Genomic DNA, 15604 nt, shown 5'->3' on the forward strand with positions numbered 1-15604 from the left:
GTATGTCGAATAGTGTAACATCACAGCCACACAAGAGTTTATATTTTAAATACACCCAAATCTTTATGGATAAACCTATACTTTTAACAATTCTTTTACAGACTGAAGCTTTACTGCAACAACTCAATATAGCATCAAATAAAAAATCTAGTTCTGGCTCTAGTTCCAGTAGTAGTGATGATTCCAGTTCTTCATCAAGTGATTCATCTTCAGATGATTCATCATCTTCTGGTTTGTATATCATCTCATTTCGTTTTTATATCACTAGATACTAAAAAATAGATTACTAAAGCAGTGTTTTGAGCCGTGTGAGCATTATTACTATGAATACAATTAAACCATCTCCTTCCCTTTCTGAAACTGTTTATAAAGTCCGTCTGTCTATCTTAAGTTTCACACACACTTTTTGCGCTCTATGGGACAAATGCCACATATAACTTTAACCGCACAATACTATGCTAAAATACAGTCCTGTGTGTGAAATAGAACCAGAATATTAGACAAGTGTTTTCGACTCGATTGCTACTCTCAGGTAAAAATCCTGAAAAAGGAAATCAAGTGGGGATAAGTTGGCCTCGTAGTGTCACTGGTGCATTCGCCTACCATTCTTGAGGTCTCAGGTTCGATTCCTGGCAGGGTCGACGTGGAGTATTTGTTTTAATGGTGGTTTAACACTGCAATATTTCACTATCTCTGGACTGGTACCCGAAACGCAAGACCGATCACCTTACCTTCCTACGCACCACTGGATGCAGATGGGAAATTACGAATGAATGATGATTGTTAGAGATACAACTCCACGGGGGTGATTGACACCAATGGCGAGCCATTTTAAATAAGCTGTCATATAATATAAAACTGAAAATTTTATTGGTGGTCATTAACTTATGGCCTATGCGACATACAACCACAATCTGCACTCAGTTGACTGTCTGCGCTTAGCGTTGTGATAGTGGTCCGGGCATTTTACAAGCCCTTTGGAAATGTCCATAAAAGGAAAATGACGATTTCTCAACCTGCAGAAAGGTTATTGAAAATTAAAACATAGTGAATCCTGATAAAGGAAAGAGGTAATACACAAGTGAAGGATACCCACCAAAAATGGACTAATCACAATTTTTCTAAATGTGTTTAATAGAATGCCTGAGAAGAGCCAAATCTTATAAAATAGGAAAAAATATGGGGTCACAGCTGGCAAAAAAATGTCACTTATGTGACCATTGCTGCATTAAGATTAAGCTGTTTGGTCGGATCAAAGAATGAGTTTTAAAAATTTTAAGCAAATGTTTTTGTCTATTTCTTGTGATTGTATTTAAAAATATATTTTATTGAATATATGTAGCCAGTGTCCCACAAACAAGGTTTTTATTCTTCTTTTTGCTCTCTTGTAAAATAAATATTTCAATGAATTATTTTAAATTATTAATATCAAGTGATTATAACAAGAATAAAAGAAACAACAACAATCTCAAAAATAATAAACCATAAGATTCCATAAGCCGACTTACGAATGTGTGAGCATTCTTACGACTTATTCATCGGAACCGACCTTAATCGTAAGTCGATGATTGTAATTGAAAACTTTTTTGTTTTTATTTTATTTGAATGGTATCAAATTATATCATCCAAATCTGCCCTAAATATTAAAAAAAAAATATTAAACAATATTCCCAATTTGTGAAAAACCCCATTTTCTAAAAAAAATAAAAATTGTAACACGGGAGGCCCGATTTCTGTGCCAAAATTGAACTCTGAACCTCTGTACATAAAGCAAGTGTCTATTAGCAATGGTGCTAAATACATTGCGAAAGCTAAAATAAATAAAAATCTTGTTTATAAGTGAATGACCAATTTCAAACATAGGTATGTTATTTTCTTCTTTTGTTTAACTTTTACTTTTAAGTAATATGTATTTGCGTTCTTGTGATTTATAAGGCTAGTTGTAAATAACTCACTTTTAAAAAATGGGAATCTAGTTGTGGCAGTGGGGTTTGAACCTCGAGTCTGCAACAGGACCACAACCCGGTGTCCATATGCATTCATATATTAACCAAACTTACAATGCGCAGTATTTATTAGATTGACTTAAAAAATATTTTTATTTCACGTGTTTCATAAAAATACTGAGAAAAATTCATAAATAATTAATAATGAATTGTTTGTTTGTTAGATGATTCAGATGGATCTTCAGAAAGTGAAGATCACCGAAAAAAGAAAACTACACATGAAAGAAGAAAAGAAACTCCACCCAAACATAAAAAGAAAGTTGATAGTGATAATGATACACATAAATCTAAAAAAAATGAAAATCGACAAAAAACTCACCATCAAGGCCATGAAAGTAGAAATGACAGGGGCAGTAGAAATGAAAACTTAAGTATGAGTCGTGGAACTGATGATAGAAGAAGGAGAAAATGATTTTAACATTTTACCTTTGGACAAATTAATTTTGAACAGAATCCATTCATATATAATCAAGATTATTGAGGATATATTTAAGTTAAAAAGTTGCGTCAACTTTTACATTGTATTTTGTTTACATCTTTATGAATAAAATAACTTGTCACAGTAAATGTTTTTTAAATTCTCAGTATAAGTATTCACTAGATTTTTCAAGTTTTACCTTTGTTTTTTGTTAAACCAATAACCGGATTCATGATTGGCGATATCATCAGACTGGTATATTATTATATTAGTTTAAAAGCAAATATTTTAACTGAGATAGAGAAAAAACTGAATGTTCAAACAGCATGTAAAGTCATCACTTAAAGCAGGCAATGACACTAGACTTCTATATTCCCTTCTCAAGGATCTCCTTCTCGGTTTAAATATCTAAATTTTAATAATCTCCCTAGAGTAGAATACAGTTCTATTCTACAAACATTGGACATGATAGAAATATTTAGGTAAAATATTGAAACTCTGTTTTTATGAAATGTTCATCTTTTAGATTGCTTATGCATATTATTATTTCTTATCTATTGTTTTGCATATGAGTATTAGTTCCCAAACTTAGATGTGTACCACTTATAAATATAACATTTGATTAGTACCACCATTCGAGTTACTTTAAACAATCTTTACAAACATACTGATAGGCTATGTCAATATCGAGCGTATTAAGGTAAGTTTTGAAATTAATATGTAGGTACTTATTTCTTACTGTGTATTTCATGTTAACTTACAATCGATATCATATTAACTTACAATGTTTAGATTCCTCTTCCTCATTAACATAATCAATAATTTATTTTTCATTTTCTGTTCCAAGGTGAAGAAATAGCATCTTGCATGCTAATCATCATAGTGTAATAACATATAACAATAGTTATTAATAAGCAATCAAAGTATTCTAAACAAGCATAGGGATTTTAATTAGTTGAAATTCTCAGACTGACCTCTGTCTATTGTAGATTATAAAAACATACAAGAAAAAAACAGGCAATCGAAATACTTTGATTCATCAGATGCATCCAGTTAAATCAATGCAATATATTTTGTTGACCGCCTGAAAAAAACTGCATACCTAAAGAGAAATATTTAGATAAAAATATAAATCTGTATCCCAAATAATTGCTATTTAGATGTCTTTTAATTAGGGAAAAATTTATAACACCCATCAAGTATAAGTTTTTAAAAATGTATTTTTGAATCTTGAGAAAGATCTCAAGAGCAAGAATGCGAGGTTTAAGACAAGCATTATTTGAGACATGTCTAGAGTAAGAATATTGGTGTATAGAAATCAAAAGTAGAAGAATTTTTGTATCTGGGAAGTATGTTTACTAGAGATGGAAAGACCGAGAAAGATATTGAAAGGAGGCTAAGTGCCGGGAACAGGGTGAACGGTGCACTGAAATCTACTTTGGCAAACAAATGTTTATCGTAGGAGGCTAAGCTAGCAGTTCACAATGGAGTTCTAGTGCCAACTCTAATGTATGGGAGCGAAGTATGAAACTGGAAAAATGATAGTGAAAGTAGGTTAAATGCTGTCAAAATGCGATCCCTCAGGCGAATGCGTGGTAAATCGATGTATGATAGGTGCACAAATGTCGAGATCCATAAACTGTGTAAGGCTAAGACATGCGTTATCGACAGAATCAAGAAAAGGGTGCTTCATTGGTTAGGACATGTATAGCGAATGGACAGCTAAAGAACAGCTAAAAGGATCTACTATGTGAATGTTGCAGAAAACAAGAAAAACCGAGAAAGACATGGCACGATCAAGTTCATCAAATACTTGAAGATAGACATGTCAAGAGTAGGAGTAATTGGCGTGTGTGCATGAGAAGATGAATTAATGTAGAGGAAGCGAGGTCTACAGACATACATGCAAAGATAGAGTGATATGGCGTTCTATCTGGCATTCTCTATGGCGGCCTCCGTGGTGTAGTGTTCAAGACGCTTGACTCACGCACGGAAGGTTCCGGGTTCGATTCCCGGTGAGAACACAAAAATTAAAATGTGATTTTTCTCAAGTCTGGGTGTTTTATGATGTAATTCACCATTGTAATTGGGCCTCCTAGCCTGTTGTGGTGCAAAAAATAAATAAGAAATATCCTCTCTGCATACCCCTACGGAGAAACGGTGTGATAGTTTGTTTGTTTGAGAAAGCGAAATCTGTATGAACAGAGATGGGTTGTGGTCCTGTAGGTAGTGTAACGGACTCTGGATCAGGAACGCCAAGGTTCGAACCCTGCTCTACCACAACTTATTCCCCATTTTCAAACCCAGTTATTTATGACAAAATGAAAAGAGCCCCAAAATAACAATTTTCCGGTAAATCATAAGAATGCAAATTTGGTGTGGCGTTCTATTCTCGCTGCATATTATGGGGATAAGACATGATGGTTTATTTGTAAATGGTGAGTGAACAATTTTTATGTCGAAACAACAAAAATTATACTGATATTTTACATTTGCTAATTATATAATTAGCAAATATTTATGTAAATATTTACATATACATTTCAAATATACTAATTATCTTTTATAAAAAAATATTACGAAATTATCATTAATCATTAAAACAAACCAAAATGAAATATTCGTATATTGGAAGAATGTTTTATAAATTATTAAGTTGTTAAAAAAAGGAAAAAAAAGACATCAGAATGTTTAATATTTTGACACTAACAACTTGGTAGTCAGATGGCAGAAGGGACCATCTGTATTTTTTTCTGTTTTTTAGTTTTCAAAAGATTTAATCAACATTTCAGTAACACATAGAAAAAAAAAAAAAAACACCATAATTTAGAATGGTAATTTATTATTGAAAAGCAAAATTAAAATATTTTAGTTTGGGGATTGAAGTTTTGAAATTGAGTCATATTTCAGCTCTCCTGAACGTTTTTGAAAATTACAGATGGTCCCTTCTGCCATCAGACTACCCAACTGGCTAATTCAAAACGTAATATTAAAATGCATAATGTAGAATGTTCTACAATTTAAATTATTACTCATGCTTAAAATGTGAAACTTTAATTTCATCCAATGTCTTCTCAGTTGTGTATTCCGTCTAAATCTGAAAATTTCACCAACATCGCAGTCATAATACCTGCACAGTATTTTATGGGTTTCAATAACGTCACTTCTTGCTTTTCACTGTTCAAGTGTGGTCAGGTAAAGTCTCCGAAACAAGGAAGTACAGAAGTTTTATAGCTTTGTTCCACTGTTCATGACAAAATCTTGTAGCAATCAAAACAGTTAAAACAAAAATTGTTATTCCTACCATCAACGGACGTAAATAATGTGATTCTTTAACTAGAATTAAATCTAGCAATATATAAAATTACACAAGAATTAATTATAAAGTCAATGCCAATTCACTAGGCCTTAATTGGCAAACAGGGTACTCTGTTGTAAGTCAAATGCCCATGCATTTGAATAATTATTTATGTATAATATAATTGCATAATACATGGTAATTATCAATTTTGTGTTTTGAATGCCAGTCCGGGGTAGAATTAAATATTTTTATAGAACGACATGTAAAATAAACATATTTTATGTTATGCTAGTAGAAAATCAACTTTTGGATTTTAAAGTTACCAAGTGGACTAGAAAGATGTATTGTACATAATTCTCAGAAAAACATATATACCAGGTGCATGCATAAGTCTTTTCCGGTTTCACTAAGAGATGGCGCCACCGAACAGTACGCAGCGTATGAATTTGACACTATGTCAGTTTGTTCGTCATGCGCTCGCAGGGCAGCCCTTCAGCAATTTCAAAGAAGTTAGAAAATGGCTCGACTAATGGTTTGCCGCAAAAGACAAACAGTTTTTCTGGCATCGTATTCATAACTTACCTGAGAGATGGGCTAAGTGTGCAGAAGCCGATGGCTAATATTTTTAAAAAACATAAAATTAATTTCCCTTCAAAATTACGTATTTTCTATACCACCAAAACTGGCAAAAACTTGTGCATACACCCAGGCTGGTATTCTGAACGGAATTGCACGCGAAGAGATCGCTCTGTTAGCATGTATTTAGTATGTAAATACGCATTAAAAATGTGTTTTCTACGCGTGCTTTTGCGTTCAGAATACCACCCGTGGTATATAGCCAAAAGTAAATAAATGTGATGTAGGAAAAAAAAACAATATTTCAGAAGAAATGTTATGAAATTTTGACCCAAGTACATAAAATCATAATTTATTCATCATATCACATATATTATTCATTTATAAAATTAAAAGGCAGTTAGTATATCTCTTTTTAAAAATATTATAGAAAAGCTTAGGAGATAAAGTACAAACTGTTTTATGTTCTATAAATTAATATTAGGTAAAATTTCAGTTGACACTACAAAACTTTGGTTGAATGTTCTTGTTTAAAACAAGTCATCTCCTAAAGATACAGAGCTCAAGAGAGTATGGCAATACTTCTCCTCGGTCCTCCAGGCTGATTCACATTGTCCATACTGGACCACTTTTTGACACTATTTTTCAGAAGCTCCGCATTAATCTTGTCTTCCATCACTCGAGACATGGCCTCCAACTTCTGGGCTCGATCCTTACTGAGTGGCTCACTCGGGAACGACAAGTCGTTGGCCTCGGCCAGAGTACGCAGGTCGAAGTAGTACTTCACATATACACTAGAAGGAACATTTATATTAAACTGCAGCATTTCCAGAAACTGCCTTTCCAATTCATTCATATCTTCTACAGTAATATCTTTCAAGATTTGACAATAATCCACATTCCAAACTGCTTGATCGTCCCACACCTTACTGGCCAGAAGGATCGCTCCCAGAAGAATTCTCTTCCAGTTGGACGGAGCAATGTCCAACTCGGCGCAGACCAGCAGCCTCTCCAGGTAAACCAGCGTGATGATGGCACACTCGGCCGTCAACTGAGCTGCGTTGAATAGTGTCCTAACAAACTTGTAAATCTGACGATGCTCGGGATTGTACTTCTCATAATCGTCACTAACTCCACCCCTGGTTAGAGGGTGAAGCTTTTCGTCAAAAATATCCAACTGTCTTTGAGATGTTCTGTTTTTAATATGGTAATATATAGCTAAAGCTACACACTTCACTGTATTCTTGAGATTAGGTTGAGATACCGTACTGTCATCCAGATAAATGGTAGAACACGAACTACTTTTCTTTAATTTGGTGTCCGCTATCTGATGTTGACTTCTCTTCCTAGTAATGCCATTTTCCAAGGAAGCCTTTGATCTTTCCATAAATATTGTCCCGGCCATTGGATCTTGCGAAGGATCAGCATCTCCATCATCGGGTTCCCTTTCACTGATGTGCTGTAGGTTAGTCACACTCACTTCTCCTTCTGGGAGGTGCTCCTCAGCCGTGACAACATCTTTTCTTACGGGTAGAGGGCTACTGTATGAACAACAACTGCTCTGGTTACCCATTATGAAATTTGCTTACCTACTAGGAAGCAATATCTAATATTTAATAACGCCGAATTACTGGTACATATTGTACAGGAGTATAAATCTTATAAGGCGCTCCAGCCTTATATTCGTCTCAGGAGGAATTCATTGTAAAAGGTGGTTTCTGAAAAATAACAAAAAAACAATTACATGCTAACCCAACCCATTTGTGTATTGTGTGGTTTTTACATCTCGAGTTCATTTTTCCATAAAATTAATCATACGGACGGATAAGAAAAGTTAACAAAATTAAAATATAATCAGTAAATAGTCTTAAGGAACTAAACAAACATTTATATTTTCAGTATAAATACCTCCACAACGCCGCCGTCAAAACTTAAGAGCCACATCCCCGAACTCCAAGATAAAACCAAAAGCTATTTACCTGTTCGTACTTCGAACACGATCGGACCCAGTCTCGCCTCTAGCCTCTATTTGCTTCTAGGGATGCGCAAAAAATAGAGATTATTATTCGAATCAAAATAATGTAATGCGTTCGATTATTCTATTCATTCGAAGTATTGTCCGAATGCAAAATTCATTCAAATGAATTATTACCCATAGTCGTACAGAGCAAATGGAAAAATATAATATCTCAGCTTGCCCATCACATACTGCATACCATTTCTGAAAGCTTAAGTCTCTTTGGCGGTGCCCACACACGAGGAAAAATTGCTCGTGGCCAAATGAGAAAGGCTGCCCAAAGGAGCTCTCTGTAATCTGATATCCTTGGTATATTTATGTCGAAAGAAGATAATTCAGAAGTACATAATATAGGATTGAGAAAAAGAGGGAAGTGAATTCTTCACTGACTGGAATTAAATTGATTGGATATGATCGATTTGTCAAAATGATTACAAAACTTTTAAAAACCATGAAATTAGTTTTTGAAACCATCAGATATGTTTATGCAACAGGTCCACGGATAGTACTTATACCTAATGCATAATAAATTTATGCCTACTTTTCTCCAAATATTTTTTTTCTAAAACGGGATATAGCTTCAAAAGGAATAAACTCATTTAAATATATACGAACTAATTGGCATTGTTTGTGACGTAATACATTATCTGTTAATTTTAAGTACGTAATACAGTAAAACTTCAACCATCCGGATTAATGAGTGGCAGATTTTTTTGCTTTTGAAGTAATACAGCAAACTGGAATTGAATTAAAAACTTACTTAAACATTTCTGGTAAATTTAATTGTGCAATTATATTAATGATAAAAATTTCTTCATTATTTTTCATTCCCAGGGCTGGTATTCCAAATGCTCTCGCGGCCATATTATCTTGTGTAAATGTAAATACATTCAAAATACATGAGAAAAACAGTTTTCTCGTGCCACGAGAGTGGTTCAGAATAGCACCTCTGTAATGATCTGGATATTTGGCATTCCGGGTGACTGGAGTTTGGATAAACGGAGCTCTATTGTACTTTAATATCTGTGAATGAAAATATAATTTCATCGCCATCTCAACTATGTCAACGCTAAAAAAGGAGCACGTTCTGCTCCATACAGAAATAAGAAATCTGTTGTTTAGCTTCCTAAGCAAATGGCCATAGTAAATTAAAAACCTTATACGTTTTGTCTTCATAATTTGCCATTCTTGATGTAAATACTTATTTTATTGTTTTGTTTTATCCTTGAATGAATAATTTGTGAGTAATAAATAAAAATATTGATTTTTGGGTGGTAGAAAAGTTAGCACTCGTTTTAAATTATAATTAATAAAAATCTGAACTTTTCAGTCCTTCAGTACTTAAAACTGTTAAAATTAACTTCTTAACTCTCCCTTCTCGGTGATGTGTAGCTATTACACATATCATCAAATAACTATTTGTATCTCTAAAAATATGTATTATAAACACTAAGTTAAGATTTTCGATTCCTTCGTTATATTAGGTGTTAACATAAGTTGTGTTCGTTTTCTTTTTCATATTTGAAAATGAGCATCAAAAGTAAAACATGCTCACTTTCATCGACTTGACATTTCATTTTAAAGGCCTGTAATAAAAAAATGATATGTGTAACCAAAAAACAAAAACACAATGTCTTGTAAAGCAAAAAAAAATCTTTCGAATCACGTATAATTTTTATCACATTTGGTGCTCATTTTTAAATATAAAAAAACCCATAAAACTTATGTTAACATCGAACACAGTTATGTATCGATTTCAATAATTTATTTTTGAATAATACATACCTATTTGGCATAAAAAAGTCATTTTATCGGAAATTAAAAATAAATCACTTATAGCCTTTACAATAAAAAAGATTACCAATGTGTCGCATTTTCGCGGCGATGAAGTAAAATGTATACAAATATACGATTGTCACAAACACTCTTTGCGTCGCACTCTCGATGCTGTATACATAATAATTTCGATGATATATTCTCGAGCGAGAGGTATAATTTTACGCGTGACGCAAGCCAGCTTGTACAACTGCCACCGTACGCCAGCTGCTCTCGGAGCTTCGCTAAGGGTATATGTTTTTTAATGTTTTGAGAGATTTTTTGAAAATATTATCTTTTTTGAATTCAAATATGATTAATTGAAACAACGAGGAAGTTCAGTTCTACGGGAAATCAGATGTCAAAAATATTTTCTTACACGCGGTAAAAATTAGAGCATTTAAAGAAGTATCTCGAAAATATATGAAAAAATTAATAACAATAATTTTAATACAAATAAACTGCTTTGAATTATGTCACAAGTTTTTCCAAATCAACCAATAATAGAGTGTCATGATAGATTTCTGGTTTTTGAGAAGCCAACTCACCAATCATCAGAACTCACTGACTAGAACTTGTGACGTCACTGGCGGAGTAATTTAAAAATCAAAGCGCTGATAATACGATAAATTAAAATATGTTTAAAATAAAATTGGCTTAGTTTAATAGTCTATTCACAAATAAAAAAATACTGAACTTCCTCCTATGAATGTTCCATTTTCAGATTATAAATCTTTTATATTTGTATGTGCATTGACTACACTACCGGAACACGCGGGTTTTTTTTAGCACAGGGTTAATATGTTATGTACGTAAGTACACGCACAAAATTAAGAATAATCTGTCTAAATAAGATCAACACTAGTATTGCTCAGTGTAGCAACATTTATATTTTTAATGTCAAAATTTAAAACGATAATTCTCATCTATGGTCAATGTTTACGTCTGCTTTCGCTGATCTGCTATTGGCTATTGCTATTCATAACTAATTCATAACTCATAACCTAGAAGTTGAACAGTTTTCACTGTTTATAAAATTAAAAAAAATTGAGAACAAACCCGGCTCTATTTGTGACTGTCACATATAAGAGAAAATAAAACAGCGCTAATATCCATGATGATGAATTCATTTTCAAAGTCCACCTGTAGTCAAGTGATAAAATATGCTAATTATTTTAAGATCACCAGAATAAATATTGCTCATGTTAATATGTTCCATAGTAGTAATAGATTACATCGCCCAAGACAGATTCCAGGCTCCAAACGACCCGATAAAATCTCTAACGAAGCTCCCCTTGGAGTAACAGGAAAGTACAAGGTATTTGAAGATGCAGATTCTGCCATAATTAGGAATATTAATGAAGAAACAGAGACTCCCACTCTTGAAGCATTGGATGAATATGATGAATTTCAAGGCCTTAACACTAACAGTAAGTTGTAAATGAATTAAAAAAAATAACCGCACAAATAATATGTATCACAAATAGTAGACAAATAATAATTTATTCTGCTGATATATTTCTAATAACTAGTTAATAAAATACGTCATAAATGTACCATATTTAAATCTTATTTTTTAATGAAAACATTATTTTCCAACTCCACTGTGTTGAGTTGGGAAAATTCATAATCTTTATGAAAACTTATAAAATTTGACGTGAAATAGTTTGACCATGCAAATATTAAAAATAAAAATATCCTAGTTTTGAAAACTTATTGGCATCAATAAAATGTTATTTTTAACTCTCCCTTCCCGGTGATGTATAGCTAGTACACATTGCATCCAATAACTTTAATATCTCTATTAACACAATAAATTCTGGATTAAGATTTTCGGTATTCTTCTGATAACGGAATGCATAAGCATTTACGTGTCGATTGAAATAATTTATTATTAAATAATAAATAATTATTGGGGATATAAAAAGCATTTTGTAACAAATTGGAGATGAATCGCTAATACATTTAAAAGTTTACCAATGTGACATATGTGGTATATAAGAGTACCAAATATACTGCTGTCTCAAACACGAATTACGTCTCACTCTCGATACTACAGGTATATTTGTGAGCGAGAGAAACAAATTCACGCGTCACACAGGCCAGTAGCAAAGCAACCTGTACCACTTTTACAGTACGCCAGTTTAACGCAGTTCTTTTCAGGCCTTTGTTAGGGGCGGGCTCATGTTCTCGCTGCAAACGTCAGCCAATGTTTTTTTTCATGTTTTTAGAAATTAGATTAAAAATATTATCGCTTTTGACTTCAACTATAAATTATTGAAGCAATTGCCCGTGAATATTCCATTTTTCTGATTTAAATCTGTCATTTTTTGCGTGTGTATTGAATACACAGTACCGTAATGTGCGGATGTTTTTGGCACATTAAGGGAAGGGTTAATACAATATACAGATGAGCTCTGACAATCTGGATCTGCGGTCTGTGATCGCTATGTTCCGAACAGAGTGGACGAAGCACAACTGTATGCGTATAGCCAAGGGATCAAAACATGATTCAAAATATTTAATTAAATGAGGAACTTCAGCCCTACGGGAAATTGTTTACAAAAAATGTTTTCTTACGCATAGTAAATTTAGATTACCTAGTATGTGAAATAGACGAATCTCTTCATAACAATAAAGGTTTCAGCTCTTTAACTTCTCTAAAATCAACAGATGGAAAAATTTAAGAAATATGGATGTTCAAACATAGGCAAAATGGTGAATGTTACACAGTGTGTAAAGTGGCCACCTTAACCAGCCAAAGGCAAGTCATAAGTCCTGTAAATGCCTAGACTTCCATATTCCCTTCTCTAAAATGTTCTCCATCTTTGTTGTAATTTGTTAATTAAATTATACAACAAAATTTCTTGAAAATGTATGAAAAAAAAGAACTACTTTGAACGACATCACTAGTTTATATGAATCAACCAATGATAAGAGAGTTGTGGAAGATTTCCGATTTACTTACCGTCAACGGACAAATCGACAGAACTGACCGAGAAGAAGCGAAAGAGAACTTGAGACGTCAAACGCGGAGTAATTTCTGAAATACTAAACTTTAAAAAATCATGGCGCTGATAATACAATACATAAATATATATATATATATATATATATTTTTTGGGTTAGTTTAATAGTCTATTAACAAATAAAAAATATTAAAAACCCCTGTACTTTCTCATTGATGCAAATCACTTATTATATATTTATGTTCTCATCAATCAGTTGTGTTGTGAAAACTTCATGTTTGATTAAAAATCTTCTAATTTAAGGAATGTTTTAAGTTTTACAGTACTAATTGCTGGGTATCATGCTATTTCTTTATTTTTTTTAACCAAGCGCATAATATTGGTACACATTGCAATTCTGGCAAGACCTGTGCTTTTAACTCATCCAAAAAGTTTATAGCCTAATGTACTCGTAGTATAAAAATGATCTTTGTCTTCTTTTAATATTTTTAGTATATAGTATATCCTATTTATAGTTATAAATTGGCTATATGCAGTGAAAATAATGTTAAAATTATGTCTCTAATATGTAATGTAAATTGTGTAAAAATATTGTTTCTAGGGGGCTTAACAGGTGTATATGATATAGAAGAATTAGTTGAGATACTTCGGAGAGAGAAAGCAAGAGATATTTTTGTTTCTTTTGTTCCCCCCGAAGCCAAATATGTTGATTACATTTGTATAGTAACTGGGCGTAATGTAAAACATATGATGGCAATAGCTGTATTCATCCGTAAATTATTCAAAAGAAAATGCAATAAGAATGACATTATTCCTTTTCTGGAAGGTAAAACTTCTGAAGACTGGATAGCCGTCGACTTAGGTTAGTAAAAAATAATATTAAACAAACTGTTATTTCTATTGAATTCTGTCCCTTCTGGATTTTATTTTTTTTGTGTTTTTGTGTTTGTGAAAAATATATTATTTGTATTATAATGTTTAAACATATGCACTTACGCATATAATATACTTTATACATCACATTATCAACAGTATAGGTTAATGTTTCTAAAAATCATATCAATTCGTTTAAAACGAAATAAAATACAATGATACAGTCTTAATAATTTGTAAGGATTTTCACTTTCAAACTTTTCCCCTGTAAGGACGTGTGGGTGTGTGTGATATTGGTCTATGATGTTATGATTCATTATCATGTTGGGGCAATCTATGTACTATAACCATGATTTTGTCAAATTTATTTTTAAATAAAAACCATTCCTATTATATTCACTTATCTTTGAGACTACTAACAAGCATTATTCTTATTTCAGGTAATATCGTACTTCATGTATTTTCAGAAGATGCAAGAGGATTTTATGATCTAGAAACATTATGGAGTATTGGTTCCAAATTTGACCCCAAATGCATAATGGAAAAAAGTCATATATCAAATATATTGGAGAGAAATGAAATATTTTTACATGATTTAAAACCGGCTAAGGAATGACATATTTTACTGTATACATTATTTTATAATAAATATCTTTTAGAAAGTAGATTCTTATGAATTACATTTTGTTCGATTTTTACAACATTTTTCAAAGATCATGCAAATATTTTTTACAGGTTTTAAAATAATGTAACTGCAGTTATTTTCAACTACTAAAAATGGAGTCTGTCAAAACTCTTTAACTAGTTTTACATAAAAGATATCCTTTTTTGTAGATATTGCTTTATAAAATATATCTTTACTTACATAGGTTTATGTTCTTTTTGTTCAGTTTCTTGTACATATGTTTCTTCATATAACTGTTGTTTGGCTTAGGCCATATATATAATAAATAAATAAAATATACATCTAGAAGATGTCAAGTCTTGAAGATCCCTACTCAGGTGATGGCGCTTGTTAGTCAATAAATAAAATACTAAAACTAAACCAAGAAGTTTGATTGTTACAAACAATATAAAGTTAAATCCAAAACAATGCACATGTTACATTGCCATAGTGACAAGTGAGTAATAGTCAAATCTCTGTCTTAGTCGGTTTTAGGAAATGAATGCTACCTTTTTCACTTTGTTAGCAAGCTCAATTGTGCAATAATGTCTTGTCCACTATCCCTGTTTCTACAGCATCTCTGTTTTAATCGTGTCTGATGAAACATTTCATATCTCTTTCCTAAACACCCTTTTCTTCCTTTCCTTTTATTTTTTTCTTCTCTTGAAGACGCATATTTAACCATTTTATCGATTTTATTTTTTTATTCACATATGTACTGAAACATAAAAAAATAACGCTATTTATTTTATCGGTTAAAAGAAATTTCGATTTGAAAGTAAGCTGGTCGATGCTCAAAAACTTTAAAAAATAAAATAAATTAATGAATTTAAAGTAGTGTATTAAATGTATTTACACTAATACTAATAATTGATAATATTTTGGGAATGATATCTAAATATTCCTTTTCTTTTTTTGTGGATTTTTGATTCAAAATAAAATACTTGAATTAAATTTTATTAGTC

The 15604-nt window shown here is 32.1% G+C and overlaps 2 protein-coding genes and 1 long non-coding RNA gene across 4 annotated transcripts; 2 read left to right on the forward strand and 1 right to left on the reverse strand.

The window, feature by feature from the left end:
* The first annotated feature begins 99 nt into the window (after positions 1 to 99).
* LOC148272097 (uncharacterized) lies at positions 100 to 2573 on the forward strand. The gene is made up of 2 exons (XR_015824930.1): positions 100 to 231; positions 2171 to 2573. It is a non-coding gene; the product is annotated as an uncharacterized LOC148272097 (long non-coding RNA).
* Positions 2574 to 6603: 4030 nt separating this feature from the next.
* Positions 6604 to 8338, reverse strand: CycY (cyclin Y). Of its 2 annotated transcripts, none has more exons than XM_088240529.1 (2): positions 8281 to 8338; positions 6604 to 8019 (listed from the first exon to the last, which is right to left on the reverse strand). In XM_088240529.1, the coding sequence occupies exon 2, from the start codon at positions 7872 to 7874 to the stop codon at positions 6864 to 6866; it is 1011 nt and encodes a 336-aa protein (XP_088096655.1). In that variant the 5' UTR covers positions 7875 to 8019; positions 8281 to 8338; the 3' UTR covers positions 6604 to 6863. The 2 variants fall into 2 exon arrangements, with proteins under 2 accessions (XP_088096655.1, XP_088096654.1); XM_088240528.1 differs by having other exon boundaries at positions 8210 to 8330.
* A 2732-nt stretch (positions 8339 to 11070) lies between these two features.
* Positions 11071 to 14847, forward strand: RsfS312 (ribosomal silencing factor RsfS-like protein, 312). Its single transcript, XM_088240527.1, has 3 exons — positions 11071 to 11563; positions 13704 to 13964; positions 14416 to 14847. Exons 1-3 carry the CDS (start codon positions 11248 to 11250, stop codon positions 14589 to 14591), a joined length of 753 nt encoding a protein of 250 aa, XP_088096653.1. The 5' UTR covers positions 11071 to 11247; the 3' UTR covers positions 14592 to 14847.
* Positions 14848 to 15604: the final 757 nt, after the last annotated feature.

Source organism: Micrasema longulum, unplaced genomic scaffold (genome assembly GCF_059751315.1).
Source record: "Micrasema longulum isolate JH-2025_06_02 unplaced genomic scaffold, ASM5975131v1 h1tg002485l, whole genome shotgun sequence".
Classification (NCBI taxonomy): Eukaryota; Metazoa; Arthropoda; class Insecta; order Trichoptera; family Brachycentridae; genus Micrasema; species Micrasema longulum.

Bases quoted from the DNA above. Each gene is read 5' to 3' on its own strand.
- RsfS312 (XM_088240527.1), top strand. From the start codon at position 11,248: ATGATGATGAATTCATTTTCAAAGTCCACCTGTAGTCAAGTGATAAAA. The intron at 11,564-13,703 runs GTAAGTTGTAAA...TATTGTTTCTAG, and splicing joins TCAAGGCCTTAACACTAACA to GGGGCTTAACAGGTGTATAT. The intron at 13,965-14,415 runs GTTAGTAAAAAA...TTCTTATTTCAG, and splicing joins CTGGATAGCCGTCGACTTAG to GTAATATCGTACTTCATGTA.
- CycY (XM_088240529.1), bottom strand. From the start codon at position 7,874: ATGGGTAACCAGAGCAGTTGTTGTTCATACAGTAGCCCTCTACCCGTA.